We start from the raw sequence: 22902 nt of genomic DNA, 5'->3' as shown, positions 1-22902 counted from the left end.
CACCAATTACAAAGAAATAACCACAATCATCACATCTCCTGCAACAGAATTTCTCAAAGTATCGCGACGACATGGCTAGCAGGAGAGGTAAATCTCCTCGATTTCATCAGTCGGAATTTAACTTGTTAATCAATATCAACAGTTTCCGTCGCGAGTGACGATGATTCAACCATCAAAGTCGCGCCCAAGAGGGAACGAGGAGGAGGCGATAAGTTGTTAGGCAATATCAAATTAAAGAAACAACCTCCGAAGCACAATAAGCCTGGCAATTGGAGAGAAGGAAGTATTATCGATGGTAATCTTCCCGCCATAATTCTACAACACGACTCATATGATGAGGGGCTAATCAGGCTACAACAGTCGACGAGAAGAAGAAAGGAATAGATACATCAAGCGCGAATTCGATTCCAAGTCCTGGTCCTGTAGTTAATATGTTGGATGATGCCGCGCTTGAAACATTTGCTACAGGAAGACCTTTAGAAGATGATCCCGATTTACAAGTGTGTAAGCATTGCAAGAAGAGTGTATTGAAGACCGCAACAGTTTCGCATGTAAAGGCATGTTTGAATGCGAAGAGAGTCAAGTTATTGAAGAAGAAAGAAGCGAAAGAAGCGAGGGATAAGGTCAAAAAGAAATTGGCAAATAAAGATGTTGATGGAGATGGAGATACGAAAATGGGTAGTGATGATGATGACGATGATGAGGAGAAGGGCCCGGGTGGCTTTAAGAGTTCGAAGAAGAGCGCCGGTAAAAATAATGGGGATGCAAAGGGGAAGAAGAGAAAGGCAGATGGCGAGGGAGAAAAGGGTCCAAAACAGAAGAAGAAGAAGGAAGAGCCAAAACCAAAGGCTCCGAAACCAAAAGGTATGCATTTTTGATCTCTAAAGTTATAATGGCTTTTATTTCATGTTTCGGCGGGGTAATGGGGAAGACGGCGGAGGCAAGTAGTGGAAGCGTCTATAGGGGGGACTATCTGAGTGTCGCCCTATGCGGGTTTCACTATTCGTCTCAAGAGTTCTTCTCCGATTTTTGAAGATGTTCACTTTGCATTTTAATCATTTCTTTCCTTCTCATCAATATATCCGATCATCTCAATCATGGAGACCAGACGATCCACAAGATTATATCGAAAAACACTTTTAGCTAACAAACTAACTCTTCTCGAAGGTCCAGTCGATGTAGAGCGTCAATGTGGAGTCCTGAAAGATGGTGTTCCTTGCGCTCGCTCTTTAACTTGCAAATCGCACTCTATGGGAGCTAAAAGGGCCGTTCCTGGTCGTACCTTACCTTACGATATGCTTCTATCGCAGTATCAGAAGAAAAATCAAGCAAAACAACAAAGTATGACATTTCTTTGTTTCCTTCTTTCCTTTTCTCAAACCTAACCACGCTCTTTCCCAATTAAAAGATCGACTTCTAACCCAATTTCCAAAACAGAAGCAGCAATCGACGCCAATGCCCCCCTTGAAGACGAAGAACTTCTCAATGGTCCTATCGATTCTGACGAAGAACTTCTCGCCGTTCAGTCCGGTCTCGCAAATTGGAATCCACAACCTTTAGTCCCACCACTTATACAATATCCAATCCAGTATCGATACAGAGATGAAAGATTATGGGAACAATTACATAATGCTACAAATGGATTTACATTAAATATATGTAAAGTGGTCCAGAGAGCGACACCGGCGATGGAGAATGGAGAGGATGCTTTGGGAGATGAGGTAATGGGGGGAATGGGAGAGGGTACGAATGAAAATGGAAATGGGGAAATGGGCTTGCCGGGTAGAAGACAAAGTGGATTTTCGTTGCAGAGTGCTCCGCAAAGGAAACAAAGTATGGCTGCACGAGTTTGAGTTTGCTTTATGGGGTTTGTGATTTTTTACTTCATGATCTCTGGAACACTTGGTTTGGTTCTTTTACTTGTTCCAATCCGATTGGAACATTCACGCCCGCTATTTCCGTCAGTCACTTACAAACATTCGGTTCCTTTGGTTCAGCGTTTCTCTCACTTGTAATCCAAATTTCTGTTCGATTTTCTAGATCCTGGTTTTAGATACTTCTTGGGTAGGGTGTACAGGGATGGGCCGGTTTGGATTTCTTTCTAGTGGTATTTCATGGGAATGAGGGGTAGTTTGATTTGTGGATACATCAATCTATGGAAATCTGGCGTTTTCTTGGGACAGGAGGGTGATGGGATGAATTAAGCATGTGATGTTCACTATTCATCTAACCATAAATGCTCAAGAACACAAGTTGGGTATCATGGTCTGATTTGCTTCAGATAGACGATGGATGGTTCATGCAAGGCGTTTTAGGAATATATTTATTGATGGTTGGGAGTGTATTGAATTGGGGATGTTTATCATGGGTGGAATATATCAAATGGGGATAGGGTGGAATGAGATTGGATGGCGTGTTTCTTGAAATTAACAGACAGACGAATGGATCTGGTATTCGAATTTGGGCAATAGGGGATAGATGAACCGAACATTGAGAATGAAATGAGAATTTATATCAAGCTCTTCCTGAATATGGAATCGAGAATAGGACTTTGGACTATGAGTGATGTGATCAGTTGGATACCATATGAATATAGTGTGATCATGGTTCAGACAGACCGCTTTTCATTTTGAATATATTTTTGGATTCACGAGTGTGAGTATTTGGGTTAGTTATACTACCTATCCAGTAGTTGTGTTGCATATTCTTATTCTTGTGTTTGTTACTCTCGGATTATTGACTGTTTCTGTTTCCACTTCTGTTTCTATCCCTTTGTATTTCGAATCACCCAAATTATATTGACTGAATTCTTATTTGTACTGGATGGATATATACATCAAAAAGGGAACATGAAAGTAAGGATGACAAGTTTAAAAAGCGAAAGATAGGAAAGAGTGAAACGCCTTTCTCATCAATTTCTCACCTAGACACGAGAAGATGAAGAGAAGGTAACTACGAATAGATCTTCTCATTTACGAAATACTTTCTGGAAAAATTTAGATTGTTTATTTCACACCGTCGATACTTCATCTCCCTTACTCGCCAACCCCTAACATTTCCCCCGTCACCCCACCAAAAATATTCATCCAAATCTACATCCACCTACTATTCCAACATAGCCTTCAACGCCTCCTCCGGTGTTCTCTTTGGCGGAGAGAATTCCAGCACCTCCTTACTAGTCGTCGCAACACTGCACCTTCCATCCCAATTCGCCTTCAGCGCATGCCTCATACTCCCAACCACATTTTTGGAATACGGCGATTGCGCAATCATCCCATCCAACATCGCTATATCTCTATACTTCACCTCTTTCACTTTCTTCCCATCCAGAAATTTCTCCACCAAATCCACGATTCCCCGCCCCGTAATATCTTCAGGGCCATTAAGCACATATTTCTTCCCGTGATGTCTCTCCACCTCCTCATCAGAAGCAAGCAACAATTTCGCAGCCAAAACCCCAACATCAACCGGATCAATAATCCCCACCTTCGCATCCTCATCAGCAATCAAAGACAAAGTCTCCGGCACCAAGCCCGTAGCGCGATATTCACGAATAGACGCCGCAGCGGTATACAAACACATATTCGTGAATCCATTCGGCTGCAAACTCGTCCATTTCATTTCTCCCGATGCAGAAAACTCGGATGAAGAAAGAAGCGTCTCGATCGCCCAGTGACTCCGCGCATAATAGGGAAGCGTGTCCGCGTGCACGTTCGCGGCTGTGGTACTCATGCGCACGATATATCTTACGCCGGCGGCGCGCGCCGCGAGGAGAAATTGTGATTCTTCGGAGAAATGGGTGGGTTCGGTGTGCGTGGAGATGAACACGCGGGTGATCTCGTGGGTGAGGAGCCAGGAGGTGGTTATTTCGGGGTAGGAGTATTGGAGGACTTGGACGGAGGGGAGGGTGGAGAGATGGAGGGCAGTGGGGGAGGTGGGGGTGCGGGTTAGAGCGAGGATTCGGTGCGTGCGGGGGAGGTGCGCGGAGAGGTACTTGGTTAGGGGGAGACCGGTGTTGCCGGTTGCGCCGATGATGAGGATAGTAGGGGACATCTTTTCTTTCTTGGGGGGTTTTGAAGTGTGAGTGTAAGTGTAGCAGTGTAAGAGTGGGTAAAGTAAAATGAAAATAATCTCGAACTTGGAACCGATCACTAGGGTGTAAGTGTGAATGGAATAAGAACAATCAATCAAATCCAAAAAGCAGGACAAGAACAGCCTTTATATACCCTTCTATCCATATATCCACCTCGCCAAATTCCAAATCTACCTACCAGAATCTTAACCCCCCCTATCGAATCATCTCCACCATACCATACCACCACCACACCATAATTAGTTTCTTCCTTCCCTTCCTCTACACCCGTGCCCTCCATCTACCTTTACGACTATACAAAACTCCACCATTCCTCCTCCCCCCCCCCTCTCTCTCTCATCCCGACGAATTCGGCCGAAATCTTTCCTCGTATCTAGCTAGGTAGGTGTTTATCTCGTCGTTCAAAACTCGAATCTAGAAAGCGGTCTTGGTTGCTTTACATTAATTGATTGGTTGATTGGCAATTTAGGATGGATGGATGGATGGATGGATGTGGAAAATTGAAATGTAGGTAGAAAGCGGTCTTGCAGGGGTCTCTCGAAGCGGGCATAAGCCGGATTTGGGACGGATTTGAGACGGTGTTAAGACGGACTTGAGGGGTTGAGATGGAGTTGAGGGTTTCGAGGTTTGGGATGGATGTGAAGTTTTGAGGGTTTGGGATGGATGTGAAGTTTTAGGGGTTAGTATGGGTTGGGAAGGGATTGATTGGGATGGATGGATTGGAGGGTTTCAAGATTTTATGGGGTCGCTTTGATTGGGAAGGGATGGATGGGAAGGGATGGATGGGATGGGATGAGAAGGGATGAGATGAGACGCAATAGGATAAGATAAGATGGGACGGGATGGGATGAGATTGATAGATGAATGGATATGGATTGAAAAATAGAGTGTTTTTGAAAGATGTAAGATGGTAAGTCTGTGAGGGTGTTGGCTTTGGTTGTGAATTTTACGTTTGATATGGAATGGGAGGATATGATATGAGATGGGATGAATCGGTATACTGTCTATAGATCATATCATATCACATAACCTATATCAACTGCTTCGTATCTCTCTCTGTGTATGTGTATATGTGTAAGTTTAATAAACGCTATTCATTCCCGTGATAAATTGAGCTAGCAAGTAAGTAAGTAGTAAGCACCACGCTATCCTATTCTATAATACAATGTCTCTTCATATAGACATTTGAAGTTTTTCGCCTGCTCATTCCATTCCAATTCATTGCATTCCAATGCTTCCTATTTCCATCCCAGATAAAAACCCTCTGTCTCCATCCTCCACAAATTTCTTAAACTCTTAACTCGTGACTTGTGCTCCAACTCTCAAATTGACTTTTTCCCTATGTCCTTTATTCTTGAGATGTACTTCGAAATTCCCCACCGTCGTATCTGGACCCGGTGTATACAATTTTCCTGGACAATCATGACATCTGATTCTGGGAAGATACATCCATTTGATACCTTCAGGATTGGTGCCTGGAGCTGGAGCTGGGACGGGAGTTTCGGTTGTAATGGAAACAGCCGAGTAGCGCATCATACCTTCGAAACGATCGTTGGGGTATTGTTGATGGAGGGCTGTTAGGCCGGTTGCTAGCCAGGAAGGGGGTGGAGGGGGCTGATGAGGAGTGTTAGTTAGGGTTTGAGATAGGTATGGGGGGGGATAGGGAGATGGGAAGGGTGATAGAATGAAGTACGTAAAGTAGAATCACGAGTTGAACAGTATTGAGAAATCTAAACTTACAGCTGGAGGAGCTTGACCAGGTATAGGAGGTGGTGCATCAATTCTACCAATCTGACCTACTGCCACTGCATTTACTGGTTGTGGAGTGGGAGCTGGTGCTGGAGTTGTTGCCAATGGTTGAGCTGGTTGAACTCCGGGTGTTGAAGGTGGACCCATAGATCCAGGTGGAGCAGGAGTACCAAATGTTGATGTTGCGCGAGTTACAGAAGGAGTTTGTTGATGACTTGGACGGCCTTTGCCTATATCTTTGACTAATTTCTTAAATCTCTCTTTCGAAATTTTCAATTTCACTATCAGTGAAGGAGTATCCACAGTATCCTCGCGAGCGTCACGACCAGATTTCCTCCCCGATGTCCGAGTTTCATGATGATGTGCTAGCATGGATTCTGGAGTTTCTGATCTTCCAATATTGGCCATTCTTTGTTGAGCTGCTGTAGCTGCTCCACGCATATTTCTCGTCCTTGCAGTACCTTGACTTGCTTGGATAGCCGGTGATTCAGGATTAGAATCTTCACTATCGTCTGATTCTGATAAATCTCCACCATCTTGTCGACCGAAACCAGCACGTCTTCCTCTAACTGATGGTACTCCTACTCGTTTGTATAATCGACTTTCTTCAACCGTTGCTGCTGCCCCAGGTAATACGGAAGAAACGACCAAAGTTCTCACTGTCCTTTGCCTATCCTTTAGATCTGGTAGAACTGGTCCTCCTCTCCTATTTACAGACCTCTTTTGCCTTCGTTGTTCTCGTGAAAATACTAAATCATGTTTCTCTAAATCTGCTTCCGTCACTTCATACAGATATGGCGCAAATTCCTTGATTTGTTGATGTGGCCGCAATACCGAAGGTAGAGGTGAAGGTAAAAATGCTGCAACTAGATCGGCATCTTCTACTGGCCTGCCATCAAATGGATGCCCAACACCGTACAAACTCCTTATGAACAATTGACTTTGTTCACGTATACAATGTGCGATTGCTGTAGTGAACTCCCCAGAAAGAGACAAATCTTTGGCCATACTTTGCGCAAACTCTTCTGGTGAATTTAAAGGATTATTGATATCCCATTCGAATTTGTCTTCTAATGTATGTGGTCCAATAGTGATGTTGAGTTTGATGAGGATGCGCAGCTCATCGTTCTTGTACGCCGTATATGGTAACATTTCATCCAGAGGATCTTCCGGAAAATAAACCAGGGGGTTAAAGTCGACAATTTGATCATGCATTTGTTGTTGAACTTGTTGTAGTACTGGTTCTGCTACTGGAGTAATCAGACCTAAGTCTGCTATAAGTTGCTTTGCGAACAACTCTGTGGTAACGGTTCGATCATGCAGATTCCAAGTAAAAGTATCTCGAAGTTTGACTTTATCCCAATCCACATCCAACCTTATGGGAACCAGCTCCTCCACTTGATCTGCCTGCATGGCCATATCTTTGCGCTTAATTCGCAATGGCTTTGCTTTCCTCTTCGCGAACTTCGCATGCGAATATAGTATTCTTGTTGGTCCATCGGTGAATCCATTCCCGTATCCATTGTAACCTGTCCCATATAATCGACTTGCTGTAAAGACATCTTTGTGGGTTTTTACCAGCTCGTAATCTTGCGCTTCGTGATGTTTGTGGAGATAATAAGCCTTCCGTTTGTCCTGGTCATCGACAATGGCAGCGGAATGAATTAAAGTATGATGTAAGTATTGTTCGAGTAATAGCTGATTGAAATCTGACTTGGTTCGAGGTCGATGAGTTAGAGTGGAAGACTGGGATGAGGTGGGATTCGCAGACTCAGAAGGTGCAGTTGCATTAGCATTAGCTGAGGAAGAATCATCTTGAGAAGTCTGCTGAATATCTGGTGTCATAGCGAAAACATTCGCGACAATTATGCGACGAATATGAGAAGATGGAAGAAAGAATGTGGTTAGTGGAAAGTGGATTTAATTATCAATAATACACAATTATGAATCTCATAATCGCGAACCTGTAAACTCGCGACAAGATCATATGTACACAGACTAGGTAGTAGGTAGGTAATACACGAGGCGTGAGTGAGGCTTAAGTGAGGCGTGAGGCGTAGGATTAGTGATGGTTGATTGATTGTGATGTTGGCCTGTAAAGTACTCCATAGTGATATTTTACGGCTGACTGTAAAGAATGTTGATTTCTTGAGCTTGATTAGTCATTACTCTGTTGATCTTTGAGCGGAATAGGTAATGAGCATAGGAGCCTGGGTAGCCCTGGAGGTACTGGACATTCCTTACCCAATTACATAGATGAGATACTCGAGTATATATATCATGCAAACTCTCAAATGCAACGAGATGATGGGATTGTTGGGAGTTTCTTTTCATTATAATGATAGCTAAAAACCAAGTCACCTAAATAGTTGAAATGACGCTCCGCTGGCCCTCCCGGGGGGCCACTGCCGTGGAGGCAGACTAATGGGAAAAGTGCCTACCCAAGGTAAGAATAGCTAGGTAGGTAGGAGGTGAACAACAATTCAATGGCGATCCAATACTAAATAGGAACAAGCTCTAATAAGAAGAAGCTTCTATACGGGCCGCCGCCTCCCGAACAAATGTATGGGTGGTGTGATTGAATAGCTAGTAGTAGTGGTGGTAGTAGTAGTAGTAGCAGTAGTAGTAGTAGTGCTCGAATAGATCGAAGCGACAGAACATTCTTCTAATGTTTTGAACCATATAGATTCACACATTATCCAATCATCAAGTATATCAAGTACTCATGTATATGTGATTAAAATGAGTGCAGTACTACCGGTACTGATATGACAATGAATTGCTCTTACATACCCAATGTCGTAGCTTAATGCAGAGAAACTCGAAGCAAAAAGGCACAGGCATACATATATAGATACGGAGTAGGCAGATGAAGCTCGGTGAGGTCACCAAGCGAAACAAAGCCCACACAATCCTTAATCCTTCCAAGCTTTAAAGTACCTGGATCGTCCGTCTACTTAGAACTTTAGACTTGTGAGGGGAAAATAAGAAAACATTGTTTTTGCACTTCTAAACTTCACAACAACAATAAATCTCAATACCACCCCTGGACACCTTTCACCATAACATAAGAATATCGCAATCATGGCCGATAAGAAGGAAGAAAACCAAGAGATTGGTAAGTTATGTTCTACTCCTTCTTCTTCTCCAACTTCATCTTACTTTATTGATGTTGGTGTCGTGGTGAGCAAACTGGGACCCCGCCAATGCGACTCGAAAGATACACCAGAATCTGCACAACCAGCATGAAAACAGCTCAAGAAAGCAATTGACTAACAATATCAACTACTGGTAGATTACTCTCTCAACAACCCTGATACTCTCACCAAGTACAAGAATGCTGCTACAATCTCCCAAAAGGTTTTGAAGGATGTTACTGCCCTGTGTGTGGCTGGCGAGAAAATTGTGACTATTTGTGAGAAGGGTGACAAGCTCCTCGAGGAAGAGATCGCAAAGGTCTACCGTGGAAAGAAGATGGTCAAGGGTAAATATGTTTCTCTATTGCTCATATGAATTTAACTAACAAATAAAAAGGTATTGCACACCCAACCACGGTTTCTCCTTCAGCTTTCGTAACACCTTATACCCCTCTTACCTCGGACGAAGCGGAAGCAAACGTTGTTCTCAAAGAAGGCGAAGCTATCAAGATTCAGCTCGGTGCACAAATCGATGGATTCGGAACAATTGTCTGTGATACCATTATCATTCCTTCTGCCGAGAATGCAAATGGAGAGATCAGCGGAAGAGATGCAGACCTGTTGTTGGCGACACACTATGCAAACGAGCTCCTGTTACGTTTAATGGTTCCCCCTGGATTGGTCCCAGTTGGCACAGAGGAGGAGCAAAAGAAGGCAGCAGCTATTAAAGCTCCTACTCAAGCTAAGATTACCAGCTTACTCGAGAAATTGGTCAAGAGTTACGACTGTAACTTGGTCGAGCACACCACCTCTTGGCAATTCGAGCGCAACGAAATCGAAGGAAAGAAGAAGATCATTCTTGCTCCAGGAGATGGTACAAGAGGTGATGGTACTCCAGAAGTTGGCGAGGTTTGGGGTGTCGAGATGGGTGTTTCTCTTGGCTCTGGAAAGATTAAGAACTTCGAGAACAGAACCACGCTTCACCGTCGTACCAACCTTACATACGCCTTGAAGCGACCAAGTTCCAGAGCGGTTATGAATGAGGTTGTGAAGAAGTTCGGTACCTTCCCATTCAGTTTGAGACAATTGGAATCCGAGCGGGATGCTAAGGTCGGTGTTGTCGAGTGTGTACGTGGAAATGTTTTCAGACAATACGAAGTTGTTGGAGACAAGGACAACGAGGCAGTTGGCAGATTATTGACCACCATTGGTAAGCGGATGATAATCATCTATCTTTGAAACATTTGACTAACATGTTCAGCAATTACCAAAAACGGTCTACAAAAGATTGCCTCGCCACCCGAGCCAGATCTTAGCAACTTCAAGACTGAGAAGAAGATCACCGACGAAGAGATCCTCAAGATTTTGGAGCAACCTTTGGCTAAGGATAAGAAGAAGAAGGCTGCTAAGAAGCCTGCTGCAGCAGAGTAAATAGGTAGATCGGGAACGGGCACGTGATGGAACAGAGGTGACAATTGAATCAATTGAAAGTTGACGAATGATGCGTGTCATGAACTACTTTGCAAGTCTACTCTTCTCATATTTACGTATCTTGCTGCCGACATTGCTTCATAAAAGCTTGTCAAGCATTTCAATGTTCTTACCTCATTTATTGTTGTCATTGGGAAGAGCGAGTGATGTTATGTTGTAACTCGGGTCTGCATTCCCATAGGGGAGATTCATCAGGCAGTTGAAAGCTTCTCAAATTCAGAGATATGCAGCAAATATATGAGTGTGGAAATAATGGTGCAAAGTGAATTCAATCGTCAATTATTGCGTGTTTCCATGACTTTGAGCTATGTGATGTGACGTGTAATAAATTGGTACAGTGCCTTCTTTTTGGAATCCTCGGTTAGGATTTTAGGTTGAAGGCAAAGCCCAGAAATTACCTACCTAGTGTTCCTTTACCTTTTTCGCTTCCCATCTTCATCTCCAAGATCAACAACCAAATATAACTCTCCTCAACAACCTTTTCAACTACACATTCCCATTGATTCCATCAAAGACGGTCGGAGGAAATCAAGACGAAAGGTGTTTGCAGCCACTTAGTGCCGCCCTATCCATCCAGCAGCAGATCTAAGCGACTTTTCTCTCTCGATCACCAATTGATTTCATCTTTTCATCCTGGTATCGATAAGAGCAAGGCTTGAATATCCAATTCACCACGTTCTTCCTCTTCCACTTCTCATCCACTTGCTCTACCTGTACCTTTTCTTCTTCCTGCTCTCCTTCAACCTATTGTTTCTATTTACTACATTCTCATAATAACAAACAAATAAGGTACATTATCTCTTCTTCTCCGATATTGTTCTCTACCCCTCTTTTCATTCATTATTTCACGGTACCGTGTCTCTTCACATGATACGAGTACGGCACGAGAAAACTTACGCGATTAATCACCTTTCAAATTGGAGGATATATCTCCCTCAATACGATACTCCTTTGTCAAAAAGATCATCTATCAGAATCGTTTATTAATTCTTCTATTGTATCTAGGAGTTTTGTGACCTCTTGAAAAGGACAATAGATTTAAATTCACCACGTACCTTTTATTGTTTCGCACACTTAAAGCAACCCATCGATTTCGGCTCTCAAGGGGCGCTAGCTAAGGGATTTCCTCTCGAAGCGAGAACTTGACTTTCTTTCCCTCTCAAATCAATCATACCACGATAATTCAACGCGTACATATCCCTTGAAAACAACGTTCGAGAACATTTCTATGATTGCGAATTGAAGAGAAGTATATGAAATCCACTTAAGCTATATAATCATTTAACTAACAATTCATTAGTTGTACTGGGACTGCAATCGCAATTGATAGGAGTCGGGTCGGTCGCAGGAGGCGACGAGCGAGGAAGCTATGAGCCAACTCAATTCTCGCCCAACACGCTCTCGTCGTTCCAGTCCGTTTGTTTCCGCACAACGTAATCCGAATTCCTCTCCAGCTACGGTAGCAGATACAGGTCGAAAAAGAACGTTTATGGATAAATGGACGGAACCTCCTATTCCTACTCCCATGCCATCTTTCGCAGAAGCTGGAATGGAGAGGCATGGAGTAGTCGCAAACATGGCACCACTTGGAACGCGACCGAGCGCAAAAGCTGTTAAGTCTTCTGCCAAACCAGAGGTAGCAGATGCGAATGGAGGCAGATCAAATGGCGTCACCGAAGTGATGGATGATTCACTTCCGCCTTCTCTATCGGCGACACCCCAGGCCGCACCCCAAGAAGCGATGGACACCACGGAACCTATTTCGAACCTTTCGCGGAGAAGATCCACATCTGCGAAAACTGAAGAACTCGAAAACGTAGCACCATCAACACCTCAACAACCAAGAAGCGCGCGAAAAAGTGTTACTAGATCGAGTGTCGCACCTCCCAGTGTCCGAAACGAAAGTGAAGGACCTAGCATTTATGCAACTTCTCCAGTCCAACGCACACCTCTTCCGAATGAGTCGCCTTCTACAGCTTCCTATCATGCTCATAAAATGAGTAATTATACATATGATGAAAGAGACGAGGCTCGTCAAAGGGAGGGTCGGGCTCGTGCAGTTGAGGCGGCTTCTCGCAGAAAGACGGCTAGAATTGTTGAGCTGGCTGTCTCTCACGCGATCGAGGAGCACCGTTGGTGTACTGCCTATGCTTTACGGGAACTTTACGATGAAGATCCTGAAAACTTCGGCATACTTGTTGAAAAGCATATCTACGAGGAAGCTACGGAAGAAGAGGTGCGGGAGTTTTACAGATTGATTGGGCTCAAGAAGAAGGAAGGCAGAAAGGACAAGGCTGCTGAATATTATTTTAATGGAGATGGTAGCGACCCTGCACCCCATCGGCCACGACGTCAAGTTCAACAGCCACCCGCCCAACCTGTATTTTATTTTGCCCCCATATTTGAGGCAAAAAGATCTACATACGCTTCGCCATATGCTAAAGCGACGACGACATATACCTCTCCATATGCTCAGCCACCTCCACCGCCACCATCTGCTTCAACTAACAAACCTCCAACGGTAGGAGCTGCCGATTCTGTCAGATGCTCATCAGATGCCAAACCAGCCTCTACATCTGGATCTCCAAGAAAACTTGGAGATCATGGTCTTTACCCTAATAAAAAGCACAGAGGAAATGGGTTTGCAGCTGTAAATGAGGGCGTCAATGGAAAATCGGATGCAAGTGCAACTGGACCTGGAATCGGAAATAGAACTGATGGAAGCACGAAGAAGCAACAGAACGGAGTTGCGTCGGCTTCTTCTTCCGCTCCCGTTTTGTCATCCCCACTGCCTAAATTATCAGATCGACCCAGAGCACTCTCAATTTCAAGCTCATCATCATTGTCTTCAGTTGATGAACAAATTCTCGATAATGATGAATATGATCCTATGGATTTTGACCACGCTCATAATCATGCTGGTACAGCAAAGCCTTCAGATGGTTTCGAACAATCCAAGGGACAGGGTATTGCTGGGACGGGTAACGCCAATGCCAACGCCAAATTTGGTGCGTCCGTGTCAACCGAGACCCAGTCAAATGCTGGAGGGTCAATTAATCAAAAACGACCAATCAAATCAAAAGATTTGTCTAGGTTCGAATCAGACACATTTTCATCCACGGCAAAGAAAACCAATAATAAGAGTCGAAGTCTGAACAAATCTAAAACTTCGTCACCCGCGCCTCCATCCTTCCAAGCTATCAATATTCCGACTAGATCTCACAATACATACAGCAATTCAAACTCTCGTGTCGATAGTGACAATAATCAGGCCAATCCAAACATGGCACCTGAATTAATACGTACCTCATCATCATCTTCGGTTGGATCAGTGCCAGTATTAAAGCCAGTGGTGCCTAAAAGGCCACAAATTGTTTTCAAGTCAAAGAAGAAGCCACAGGCGGTCGATCGCCCTACTTATGAAGAGAGTGAGATGGTTGGTAAATGGAAGCGCAAGGCGCGAGAAATTACCAACGGTATTACTGAGGAGATACGAACTGAGAGCTTTGTTCGTCCAGATATACAACCAAGAAGTGTCACACCTCCAGAGTTTCGTAGACCTGTTGAATATGCATCTGATGGAGGAGATTCTGTCTCCATTCCTACTGCTTCTGCAACAGCTTCTAATCGCCCATCCAAAACTATTCGACTGGGCACTAAGAACGATCGAGCTAGTAGAAGACAAACTACTACTGCTCCTGTTAACAACTACGATTCAGAAATGAGTTCACCTACAGGACTTGGGTTTCAACCAGACTTACCTCCTGGATCGTTACCAAATTCACGCGCTGGCACACCTTCATCTAATCGACCATCCAGAAAGGCAAAGAATGGCACAGGTTTACGTGTCAAAACTTCGTAAGTTCCCATTCATTATTTTATTTTATGTCTTTTGGTATCACGTCAGATTTTCGATTTTCTACATTCGTTGAAGGATTTCGTATCTTTTGATCGTTCAGTTCCCTGCATCCCCGGTTATCTTTGCCCCTCCACAAATTGTTTCAAGTACTTCTGCTGTGCCTGTCAATCTAGTTGTTGTGTTTTATGGTTACACAGTGTGACAGCCGGAACTTTCTTTCACCTTGAATTGAACTTGACTTTTCTTTCTTCTTTCTTTCTTTCTTTCTTTCTTTCTTTCTTATTTAAATGATGAAAATAATTCGCTAACAATTCTTTTCCCTCGCACAGACCAATGAAGAAAAAGAGTGGTCCTTCAGCTGGTATCCCAAGAGCAAGCGGTGAAAGAGATAGTCCAGTTGGAGGTTATTATGCAAATCAACAAGTAAGCTTTCTGTTTTTCTATATATGTATGGAGAGTATCGACGGCGATGTGGGAAATGATAAATTAGACGATGTTGTAAAGTTCTTCATCGCTTTTTGTTATCGCTTTTTTGCTGCATTCGTGCTGCTAGCTTTTCTTCATCCCTTGATTAAATCTTTTGCTACACTCTCTACATCTTCCAAACTTTGTCATCTTCGTCTTCATTATTGTCATCATCATTGCCATCATCATTGCCATCATCATTAGTATCATTATCGTTGTGAGATTTCATCATTTAATGGACTCTCTCTTATCTCTGGATATATGATGATGATAGGTAGTGATTCTGATAATATTTCAATGTTTGTTTTTTTTGGAAATGTGTTTGAATTTTCATTACGTTATGTTGTATCTCAACACTCAATATTTGGGGGGCTGGGTTTTCTTTGGTGACAAAGTTGAAGAGAGAGAAAAAAGCAGCAAGTCCGGGCGATAGCGCAAACTCTGATGATGGCCCATTGTGGATTGTGGATTATTCACATCACATCCATCTCCGTAATTGCCGAGCCTGAACAGCCCCCACACATGAAACTTTGCCACCTTCAGAATCATCGTTCACAAGCATCTCATTTGTTGAGTTATTATTGTTATTGCAAGGAAATACTCGAAGGAAGGAAACTAACAAATGCGTGTAAAGGCTAGTGCAACTATTGGAGAAAACGACGATTATTGTGCAGCTTGTGGAGGTAACGGTAAATTACTTTGTTGTGATGGATGTACTCGCTCCTTCCACTTCAAATGTGTGGATCTTTCACCAGACTCACCAACCTTGACGACGGAAGAATGGTTTTGTAACGAATGTCTTGCACAAAGTGTTCCTCGATCCAAAGATGAAGAAGTTGGCTATTTTGGCCCTTTGTTGGCAAATATGGAGAGAAAGAACCCAAGCGCTTTCCATCTTCCAAAGGCAATTCGGGAATATTTCGAGAATGTCAAGACCGGGACTGAAGGAGAATATGAAGAAGGCGTTGTACAAAAACCAAAGTAAGCTTACATCTGGTGGTAACCGTCTTGGCTCGTCTTACTAACCATTACAACAGGAATAATCGTGGCTACGATGAAGCTCCGGATTACTTTAAGCTAAAAGATAACAAAGGAAATCCAATTCTCTGTCATGGCTGTCACCTCTCAGCTGTTCATCCAAGTCGGGCAATTATTCCTTGCAGTTATTGTAGTCTATCATGGCATTTGGACTGCTTGGACCCTCCACTTGCAAAAGAGCCTCCACCTGGAAGATCTTGGAGATGTCCAGCTCATGTTGATGATCTTCTTGAACAAGTCCCAGGATCCTTGGGCCCAGCTCATCGTTTCCGAAAGATCAAAGGAGCTTCACTCATTAAGCCTGTTCTTGCTCGTGGCGTTAGGAATAATGGTCATATCGAGATTGAGAACAATACTTCTGAGGATGAAGATCAAGGCAGTGGCTTTTACGAGCAGAGAGAGTATGGTCATGTATACAAGCTTCCAGAGGAGGGTATCAAACTCGACTTCATCTCACGGTATGTTGTTCTTTCCAATTATTGCATGCTCAATTTACTAATTGATTATACAGTGTTCATCGTGAATTTGGACATTACAACCAACGCAGCTTTGTAAAAAATCGGGCATCTATGCCGAAACCACGATTACAAACTGCCGAATTTGACAGTCGTAGTCTTGATGAACAGCAAGCTGCTCTCAATCTTGCATATCTGGCCACTGCAAATCCAACGATCAATCTTACACAAACTCTTATTGATGCCTTGATTGTAAGTTTTCTTATCCCTATACTTTACGCCTCCAATCTACGTAACACAATGACGTAACATAAATCTAACCTGAAATCCTTTAGTCCGAAGCCGATGAGCCAGTCATTAAGTTAATTGCAAAAGGAGATGCGTCCAAGCTCTCAAAGAAAAAGCCATTAACCCAAGCTGACAAATCATCTTTGGTTGCTATGACAGCTTTTCTTCAAGAACGTCTAGCTTCGACCTCCGCCGATGCTGATGGTGACGACGGCATGATAGTGGATAATCAAGAGGACGACTTGTGATTCCTTGATTTCTGATCATTAGATTGAGATGATGTTAGGTTGATCAGATCTAGTTTGACCATGAGGGTATGGTATCAACTGGGGACTAACACAAGTTTGTCTTGTGACATGGTCATCACGTGACAGTACCTTGGCATACCGCGAGCATAGATATTACATCTTCTCTTTATGTGGTGTTGTCACTGATTGCTTATATCTTCTGATCAAGCGACTTCGCTAGGAAGCACATCTAATCATGCTGAAATCAATTAGTCGCCTTCTGTTCTATTTTCATTGTATTGGCGCTAGCATACAACTTTTTCCGTTTCTCTCGCACTTGGACTGCGACTTTGCGATCTTGCTTCTTTTTCATGTCGATGGGGGAACACAAAAATTTATTCAGACTTGTATCATACACATCATACGAAACAACTCTCTGCAGATGATGCGAAAGTACGTCAGCAGAGTGAGGGATTGAGGAAGGAATCATTGGTGCAGCAAGGCGTTAAGTGGAGTTCTTATTCATTTTGAATTTTTCAGGATTTTGCAGACTTAAGGGATTTTAATCTTCGAGGAGGGGGTTGCGTATGAAGATCGCGGATGAGATTCGGTGATTCTGTCTTTTCTTTTCGACGGAGGGAATCAGATGGGGAGAGGGCTTTGAATGGGAGATGAATTGGGTGGTATGGTTGACAAAATAGAAAAATATCAGATACTTCAATAAGTATCAGATGACTCGATGGATGGATCGTGTAGTCGAGAGGATGCAAGGATGGATCATATTATATTACATCACATATCATCTGGTTTTTCGATGGTATGGAGAGGGGTTGAGGATAGGGGATTTCCATGTTTCTTTTGATTTTTCTGCTAATGAGGATTATCTGGAGGGGGAAATATGTATGGTAGCTTCTGCGAGCAGCCAGACAGGAAGGAAGAATGAATGGGAAGAGAGACTAGAGAAGGTGGGGGAAACCAGGTAGCGATACTCTATCAGATTAGATGAGATGAATGATAAGAAAAAAGATTAAAATGTGATTGATTGTGCTGCAAATATGTGATTTTTTGAGAAGGTATTGTTTGAGTTATATGCTCGACTCCTGATTCTCAGACGGCGAGGGGAGTGATATATGAATCACAGCTGATAAGTATCTGGGTAAGTTCACGATTTGGATTATGAACGAACCCGAGTTAAGAATATGCAGATGGTAGTTAAGAATCACGCTTATGACAGACCAATGGAGCGGCATTGTGATTCAAAGATGTTAGGAATCTTGCGCCATACGCAAAAGAATCAACAAGCTGCAAAGTGTGATTACGTAGAGAGCATTGTTTGCATACCTATTTTTCGGACCACGCTCCCGTCAACTCCGACTGGGCAGCTCATCCCTTGCCAGGGATGAGCCAGGGGGATACACAACACATTGTGATATAAATTCCTTTGTGATACCTTTATCGACAGCTTGAGGATAGTTCGAAGCAACACTGAATGAGCCAGACCGGAAAAGGGAAACATGCTTGTTTGGATGCCTTGGGGAGGGTGATTGGGAGGCTTTGAGGTGTTGAGGTGTTGAGGTGTTGATAGCTTTTTGATGAAGAGTGGGGGTGGGAGAAGGCACTTTTACTCTTGTTTTCACCGTCGTTCTAGATGTAGTATATAGGTATAATGATAATTTCATGAAAGGCAATGAAATATATGGTATCGATGGTTGGTCGTCGACGAGTCTCGAGGTCTTGCCAGATTGATGATGACCCACTTCACTCTCGAGCCACTTCCCCCACACTTACTTATTATAACTGTTCCAGGTAAGGTTGGCCCAGAACCCCGGAAAATATAATCGCGAGGATTACTGCGATGACAAGCAAAGAGGCAAACAAATAATCATTGCAGTGAGCATGAATCATTTTCATATGCACATGGATGATTAAGTGAATCTCTTTATTAAGGTTATCTTCACATTCCTCCTTCGCACATTCTCCTTGCCACATCCACGTCAACTTCAACATATCAATCATGGCGACAACAACTCTTACCCAAGTTGAACTTCAATCTTTTCCCAATAATTCTACACCGTGGATTCCTAATACTGGAATTGTACAAGGCGAATCGGATCCAGAAGATATTAGACAAGATACGGCTCCACCAGCCAATGCTGTCGAAGTCTTACAGAAATGGAATTATCCTCCCAAGAATGTATATCGAGTTGGAGCTTCATTTTGGGGTTTCTTTCTCATGGGTATGAATGATGGTTCTTATGGCGTAAGTCTTCACTCTATCTCTCACTATCAGATACATCGTATACTGACCGAATAAAGGCTTTAATTCCATACGTAAGTCACATGTGCTCTTGCAAATAGCAATCTTTATGCTGAGAAATATATCAAGCTGGAACAATACTACAACCTATCCTACACCGTCATCTCCCTGATCTTCCTTTCCCCTTTCGCAGGTTACACATTCGCCTCCTTGGTCAACGACACCGTCCACGTGAAATTTGGGCAAAGAGGTGTAGCTGTCATCGCAGGACTATGTCATCTCATCTCCTATGTAGTAATTTCACTTCACCCTCCCTATCCAGTTCTCGTCGTCATGTATGTTTTCGTAGGAATGGGTAATGGACTTGTGGATGCGGCTTGGTGTGCCTGGCTTGGTAATATGGTTAGTGCGAATCAGGTGCAGGGATTCTTGCAAGCTTGTTATTCGTTTGGCGGAACAGTCGCTCCTTTGATTGCTGCGGGGATGTTGGCTAAGACGGGGTTGGAGTGGTATTATTTTTATTATATCATGGTGAGTGTTGCTTGTATTCCGGAGCTCGTCCATCAAGAACTTCTAACCGATAAGAGACAGACAGTAGTAGCAGCCACCGAGCTCATCACCTCGACATGGGCATTCTGGGCTCAAACAGGTCATGTATACGCAACGGAGAATCCTCGAGATGTCAATGCCAAGACTGGAAGACTTCGAGAAGCTTTGAGTAACAAATTGACCTGGATCTTCGCAGCTTTCATCTTTGGTTATGTAGGGGCTGAAGGTAATTTTCCCTCTCTATATATCACCGGACTTCAAAATATTAACATTCATCACAGTATCACTAGGCGGTTGGATCGTAACCTTCATGACCCAAGTCCGCTCCGGCACAACTTTTTCTTCCTCTCTCACCTCAACCGGTTTCTGGGCCGGTATGACAGTTGGCCGCATGGGTCTCGCTTTCCTAACCGCTTGGCTAGGCGAATTCACATCCGTCATCGTTTATCTTGGAATCTGCATAGCCCTCGAACTTCTTTTCTGGCTCATCCCCTCCTTCTACGTTTCCGCAGTTGCAATAGCATTCCTAGGAATGTTCCTTGGTCCTTTATTCCCAACAGCTATAGTGCTTGTTACGAAACTCATGCCGAAGGAACTACATGTTGGGAGTATTGGGTTTGCAACTGCATTTGGAGGAAGTGGAGGAGCAGTGTTTCCTTTTATTGTGGGAGCGCTTGCTCAGGCAAAGGGGGTAAAGGCCTTGCAACCAGTTGTTTTGGCGCTTTTGGTGACGATCTCGGGATTGTGGATGTTGGTTCCGAGGAAGGGAAAGAGAGATGAGGAGGTTGCAAGGGTGAGATGGGAGGGAGTTGTGGGGGCCAATTGATATTGATTTGGGTGTAACGTGAATGAATCGTGCTTTTGAGTGCGTTTCTTGATATTGCGTTTATACCACATATGGTACATGGCGGTGGAAATGCCAAAGTAACAACGTAGATATTATACCTTTCATGCTTTTGAGATTGAAGAGAAGTTAGAATCATTTTGTCCAGTTCAATGGGGTTTTCTACACAATACGGCCCATTACCTCTCAGTCGCCCATTCCCCTCCTGTCCCAGCTCTCAAAGTCCAAATCCAAATCCAACCCTTACATTCATCTCATACATCCAATCTTCTCCACATTCCACATCCACATACCATCTCAACCCTAGTCTTTAATTTCTCATCCGAGCCGAAGTATATTATATGAGAATAGGTAAATGGGTTTCTCTGGCTCGAGACTTTTAATCGGGATGCTGATGTGGGTTGGATTGGAGTGGAGTGTCGATGTACTTGGAGCTAGTTGGTGCTTTGAACTGGCTGGTATATAGGGAGGAGGGAAAGATGTTTGTTGGGCGAGGATTGTGGTCCTTTTTCTGTGTAGGTACCTCGTAGTATGTATTCAGGAAAGAAATGCTGCTGGTGAGGGATGAGGTTAATATGATTGGTCGAGGAGCAACCGGATTACATAATCCACATGATAACAAACGAGAAATGTTGAACTCAACAGACAGATGGATTTTCATGATGACTGCTTTTCCATTTGAGTATGATACTTCTCCTTTTCTACTTGAAGTGGTGGATAAAAGAAGCCTTGGTTAGTAAATCCCAGGCGCCTTCACTATAGTCTTCTTGATAGAGAGCTCCAATTTTGCTCATTGCAGCACTCTTCGTATCCGGAGTTTGAACGGCCATACCTACCCAAACGTTATGGAAGCACCGACCACTAGGAATGCGAAATTCAGAACTGCATGTGATAGATGCTACAAACTCAAAGAACGATGCGAACGCGCATCTATCTCCGTCAACTGTGCACGATGTGATAGGCTGGGGGTGACTTGTTCTACAGTGCGGCCTGTACGGCCCGTGGGCAGGAGGGCAAATTACACTCACTCAGTGACTAGATTGGCCTCGAGGAAATCCAGCAAGCCAGTGCAAAATCAGCCTAGTTTTGATTTATCTTTGAATATGCTTCCTAATTCACAGCCAGAGGAGGAGGAATTGTTGTCGTTTTTTCTAGGCAAATCGGGAAATCTAGATCAGTTTATTGCGTACCCCAGCTCTCAATCCGGGAAGCGGCAGTTATTTTCTGTTCAGCTATCAAGTGCTCTTCCATCATTCAGAGATGCTTTCCTCGCATGTGCTCTATCGGTAAAACAACTTCAAACAGGTACCACAGGGGATGCGGGTTCAATTTTCAGTGTTCGCTATATATTGAAGGCTATGGACGCATTACGTTCGTTGACTGTTTTATCTTCACAAGATGCAGTTCTTTGCCATGCTCTTGGAGGCTTACTTGCTTTCTCAATATCTTCCGCAATCGGCGTAGGAGTTCCAGATATTTGTCGTCACTGTCTCGGTACAACAACTCCTTTCATGAAAACAACAGTTTCCGATGCACAAGATGATCCTTGGGGAAGCTTTTTGATCCTGTTGGAAACTATGGACTGTCTCATGCATCGACAAAAGCCGATATTGAGGATTCGGGTACCTACTTCTGTGGTCATTGACTGTCGTCTTGGCCTCTGTTTACCTCTGTTACCCTATTATCATGATCTATGTGTGATCAGTAACACACTTCTCAATACAACTGACGCGAATGTTCTAGCTCGTTTGCAAAAACAGCTAGATGGCATACATTGCATTGTGGAGCCATGGCAGCCATCTCAATTAAATGGACTCATTGAGCGCTTTGATTCAACAGAAATCGTTCATCTTCTCGCGCAAGCCAAAATCTACCGCCTGGGAGCTCTGCTAGTTGGTCATAGATTACGATATCCTTTCGGCCAGGAAGATTCTCAAGCGGAATTCTGGTCAAAAGAAGTAATGATGGAACTTGAAATTGCAAAATTAGTCACAAAAAAATCTATGCGCTTTGTAACATTACCATTTATTATCGCTGCTGTTGAGGTAAGAGAGGAAAACCTACGTGTCAAAATGCTTGAGCGTGTAGATGATTGCGTGGATGATTTTGCTCAGTTTATGCAAAAGGCTACGAAAACATTTTTGTTGAGGGTTTGGCATGAGAGAGATGTGAATGTTACGACTAGGTGGTTTGATTCGATTCATAAACCTTGTCCTGTGTTAAACGCTCTGACTGAGACTTGTTCGACTGGCTAATAGATGTAGCTAATGTTCGTTTGAAGGATATTTGTAAGCTTCTGTTGTTACAAATATCACATAAATTTGTCCTATGGGAACAGCTTTGCAGATCAATATTTGGATAAGAACTATGCTAAGAAAGCTATGCTGAGAAAGAAAGGTCCATACAAATAAGCAGTGCAGAAATTCATCTAGTAAATAGCTACCCGCGTT

At 43.4% G+C, this 22902-nt stretch overlaps 7 protein-coding genes across 7 annotated transcripts; 5 read left to right on the top strand and 2 right to left on the bottom strand.

Annotated features, from left to right (window-relative positions):
* Positions 1 to 71: 71 nt before the first annotated feature.
* Positions 72 to 1853, top strand: EAF01_011792 (uncharacterized protein; the record flags this gene model as incomplete). Its single annotated transcript, XM_038920050.1, has 5 exons — positions 72 to 87; positions 143 to 295; positions 361 to 864; positions 1168 to 1341; positions 1438 to 1853. The coding sequence occupies 5 exons, from the start codon at positions 72 to 74 to the stop codon at positions 1851 to 1853; spliced, it is 1263 nt and encodes a 420-aa protein (XP_038764440.1).
* A 1252-nt stretch (positions 1854 to 3105) lies between these two features.
* On the bottom strand, positions 3106 to 4053 carry EAF01_011791 (uncharacterized protein; the record flags this gene model as incomplete). Its single annotated transcript, XM_038920049.1, has 1 exon — positions 3106 to 4053. The coding sequence occupies one exon, from the start codon at positions 4051 to 4053 to the stop codon at positions 3106 to 3108; it is 948 nt and encodes a 315-aa protein (XP_038764439.1).
* A 1336-nt stretch (positions 4054 to 5389) lies between these two features.
* Positions 5390 to 7687, bottom strand: EAF01_011790 (uncharacterized protein; the record flags this gene model as incomplete). Its single annotated transcript, XM_038920048.1, has 2 exons — positions 5390 to 5707; positions 5834 to 7687. 2 exons carry the CDS (start codon positions 7685 to 7687, stop codon positions 5390 to 5392), a joined length of 2172 nt encoding a protein of 723 aa, XP_038764438.1.
* Positions 7688 to 8926: 1239 nt separating this feature from the next.
* On the top strand, positions 8927 to 10410 carry EAF01_011789 (uncharacterized protein; the record flags this gene model as incomplete). Its single annotated transcript, XM_038920047.1, has 4 exons — positions 8927 to 8960; positions 9138 to 9326; positions 9377 to 10189; positions 10241 to 10410. The coding sequence occupies 4 exons, from the start codon at positions 8927 to 8929 to the stop codon at positions 10408 to 10410; spliced, it is 1206 nt and encodes a 401-aa protein (XP_038764437.1).
* A 1429-nt stretch (positions 10411 to 11839) lies between these two features.
* EAF01_011788 (uncharacterized protein) lies at positions 11840 to 16823 on the top strand (the record flags this gene model as incomplete). Its single annotated transcript, XM_038920046.1, has 6 exons — positions 11840 to 14328; positions 14659 to 14752; positions 15429 to 15775; positions 15832 to 16290; positions 16344 to 16539; positions 16623 to 16823. 6 exons carry the CDS (start codon positions 11840 to 11842, stop codon positions 16821 to 16823), a joined length of 3786 nt encoding a protein of 1261 aa, XP_038764436.1.
* A 1993-nt stretch (positions 16824 to 18816) lies between these two features.
* EAF01_011787 (uncharacterized protein) lies at positions 18817 to 20434 on the top strand (the record flags this gene model as incomplete). Its single annotated transcript, XM_038920045.1, has 5 exons — positions 18817 to 19062; positions 19119 to 19133; positions 19189 to 19590; positions 19651 to 19834; positions 19890 to 20434. The coding sequence occupies 5 exons, from the start codon at positions 18817 to 18819 to the stop codon at positions 20432 to 20434; spliced, it is 1392 nt and encodes a 463-aa protein (XP_038764435.1).
* Positions 20435 to 21555: 1121 nt separating this feature from the next.
* EAF01_011786 (uncharacterized protein) lies at positions 21556 to 22707 on the top strand (the record flags this gene model as incomplete). The annotated part of the gene is made up of 1 exon (XM_038920044.1): positions 21556 to 22707. One exon carries the CDS (start codon positions 21556 to 21558, stop codon positions 22705 to 22707), a length of 1152 nt encoding a protein of 383 aa, XP_038764434.1.
* Between the last annotated feature and the right edge of the window lie 195 nt (positions 22708 to 22902).

This window comes from Botrytis porri (genome assembly GCF_014898465.1).
Source record: "Botrytis porri strain MUCL 3234 chromosome Unknown BPOR_025, whole genome shotgun sequence".
In the NCBI taxonomy this organism is placed as follows: Eukaryota; Fungi; Ascomycota; class Leotiomycetes; order Helotiales; family Sclerotiniaceae; genus Botrytis; species Botrytis porri.
Note: the sequence above shows the minus strand (reverse complement) of the source record. Positions and strands in the feature narration are given on the sequence as shown.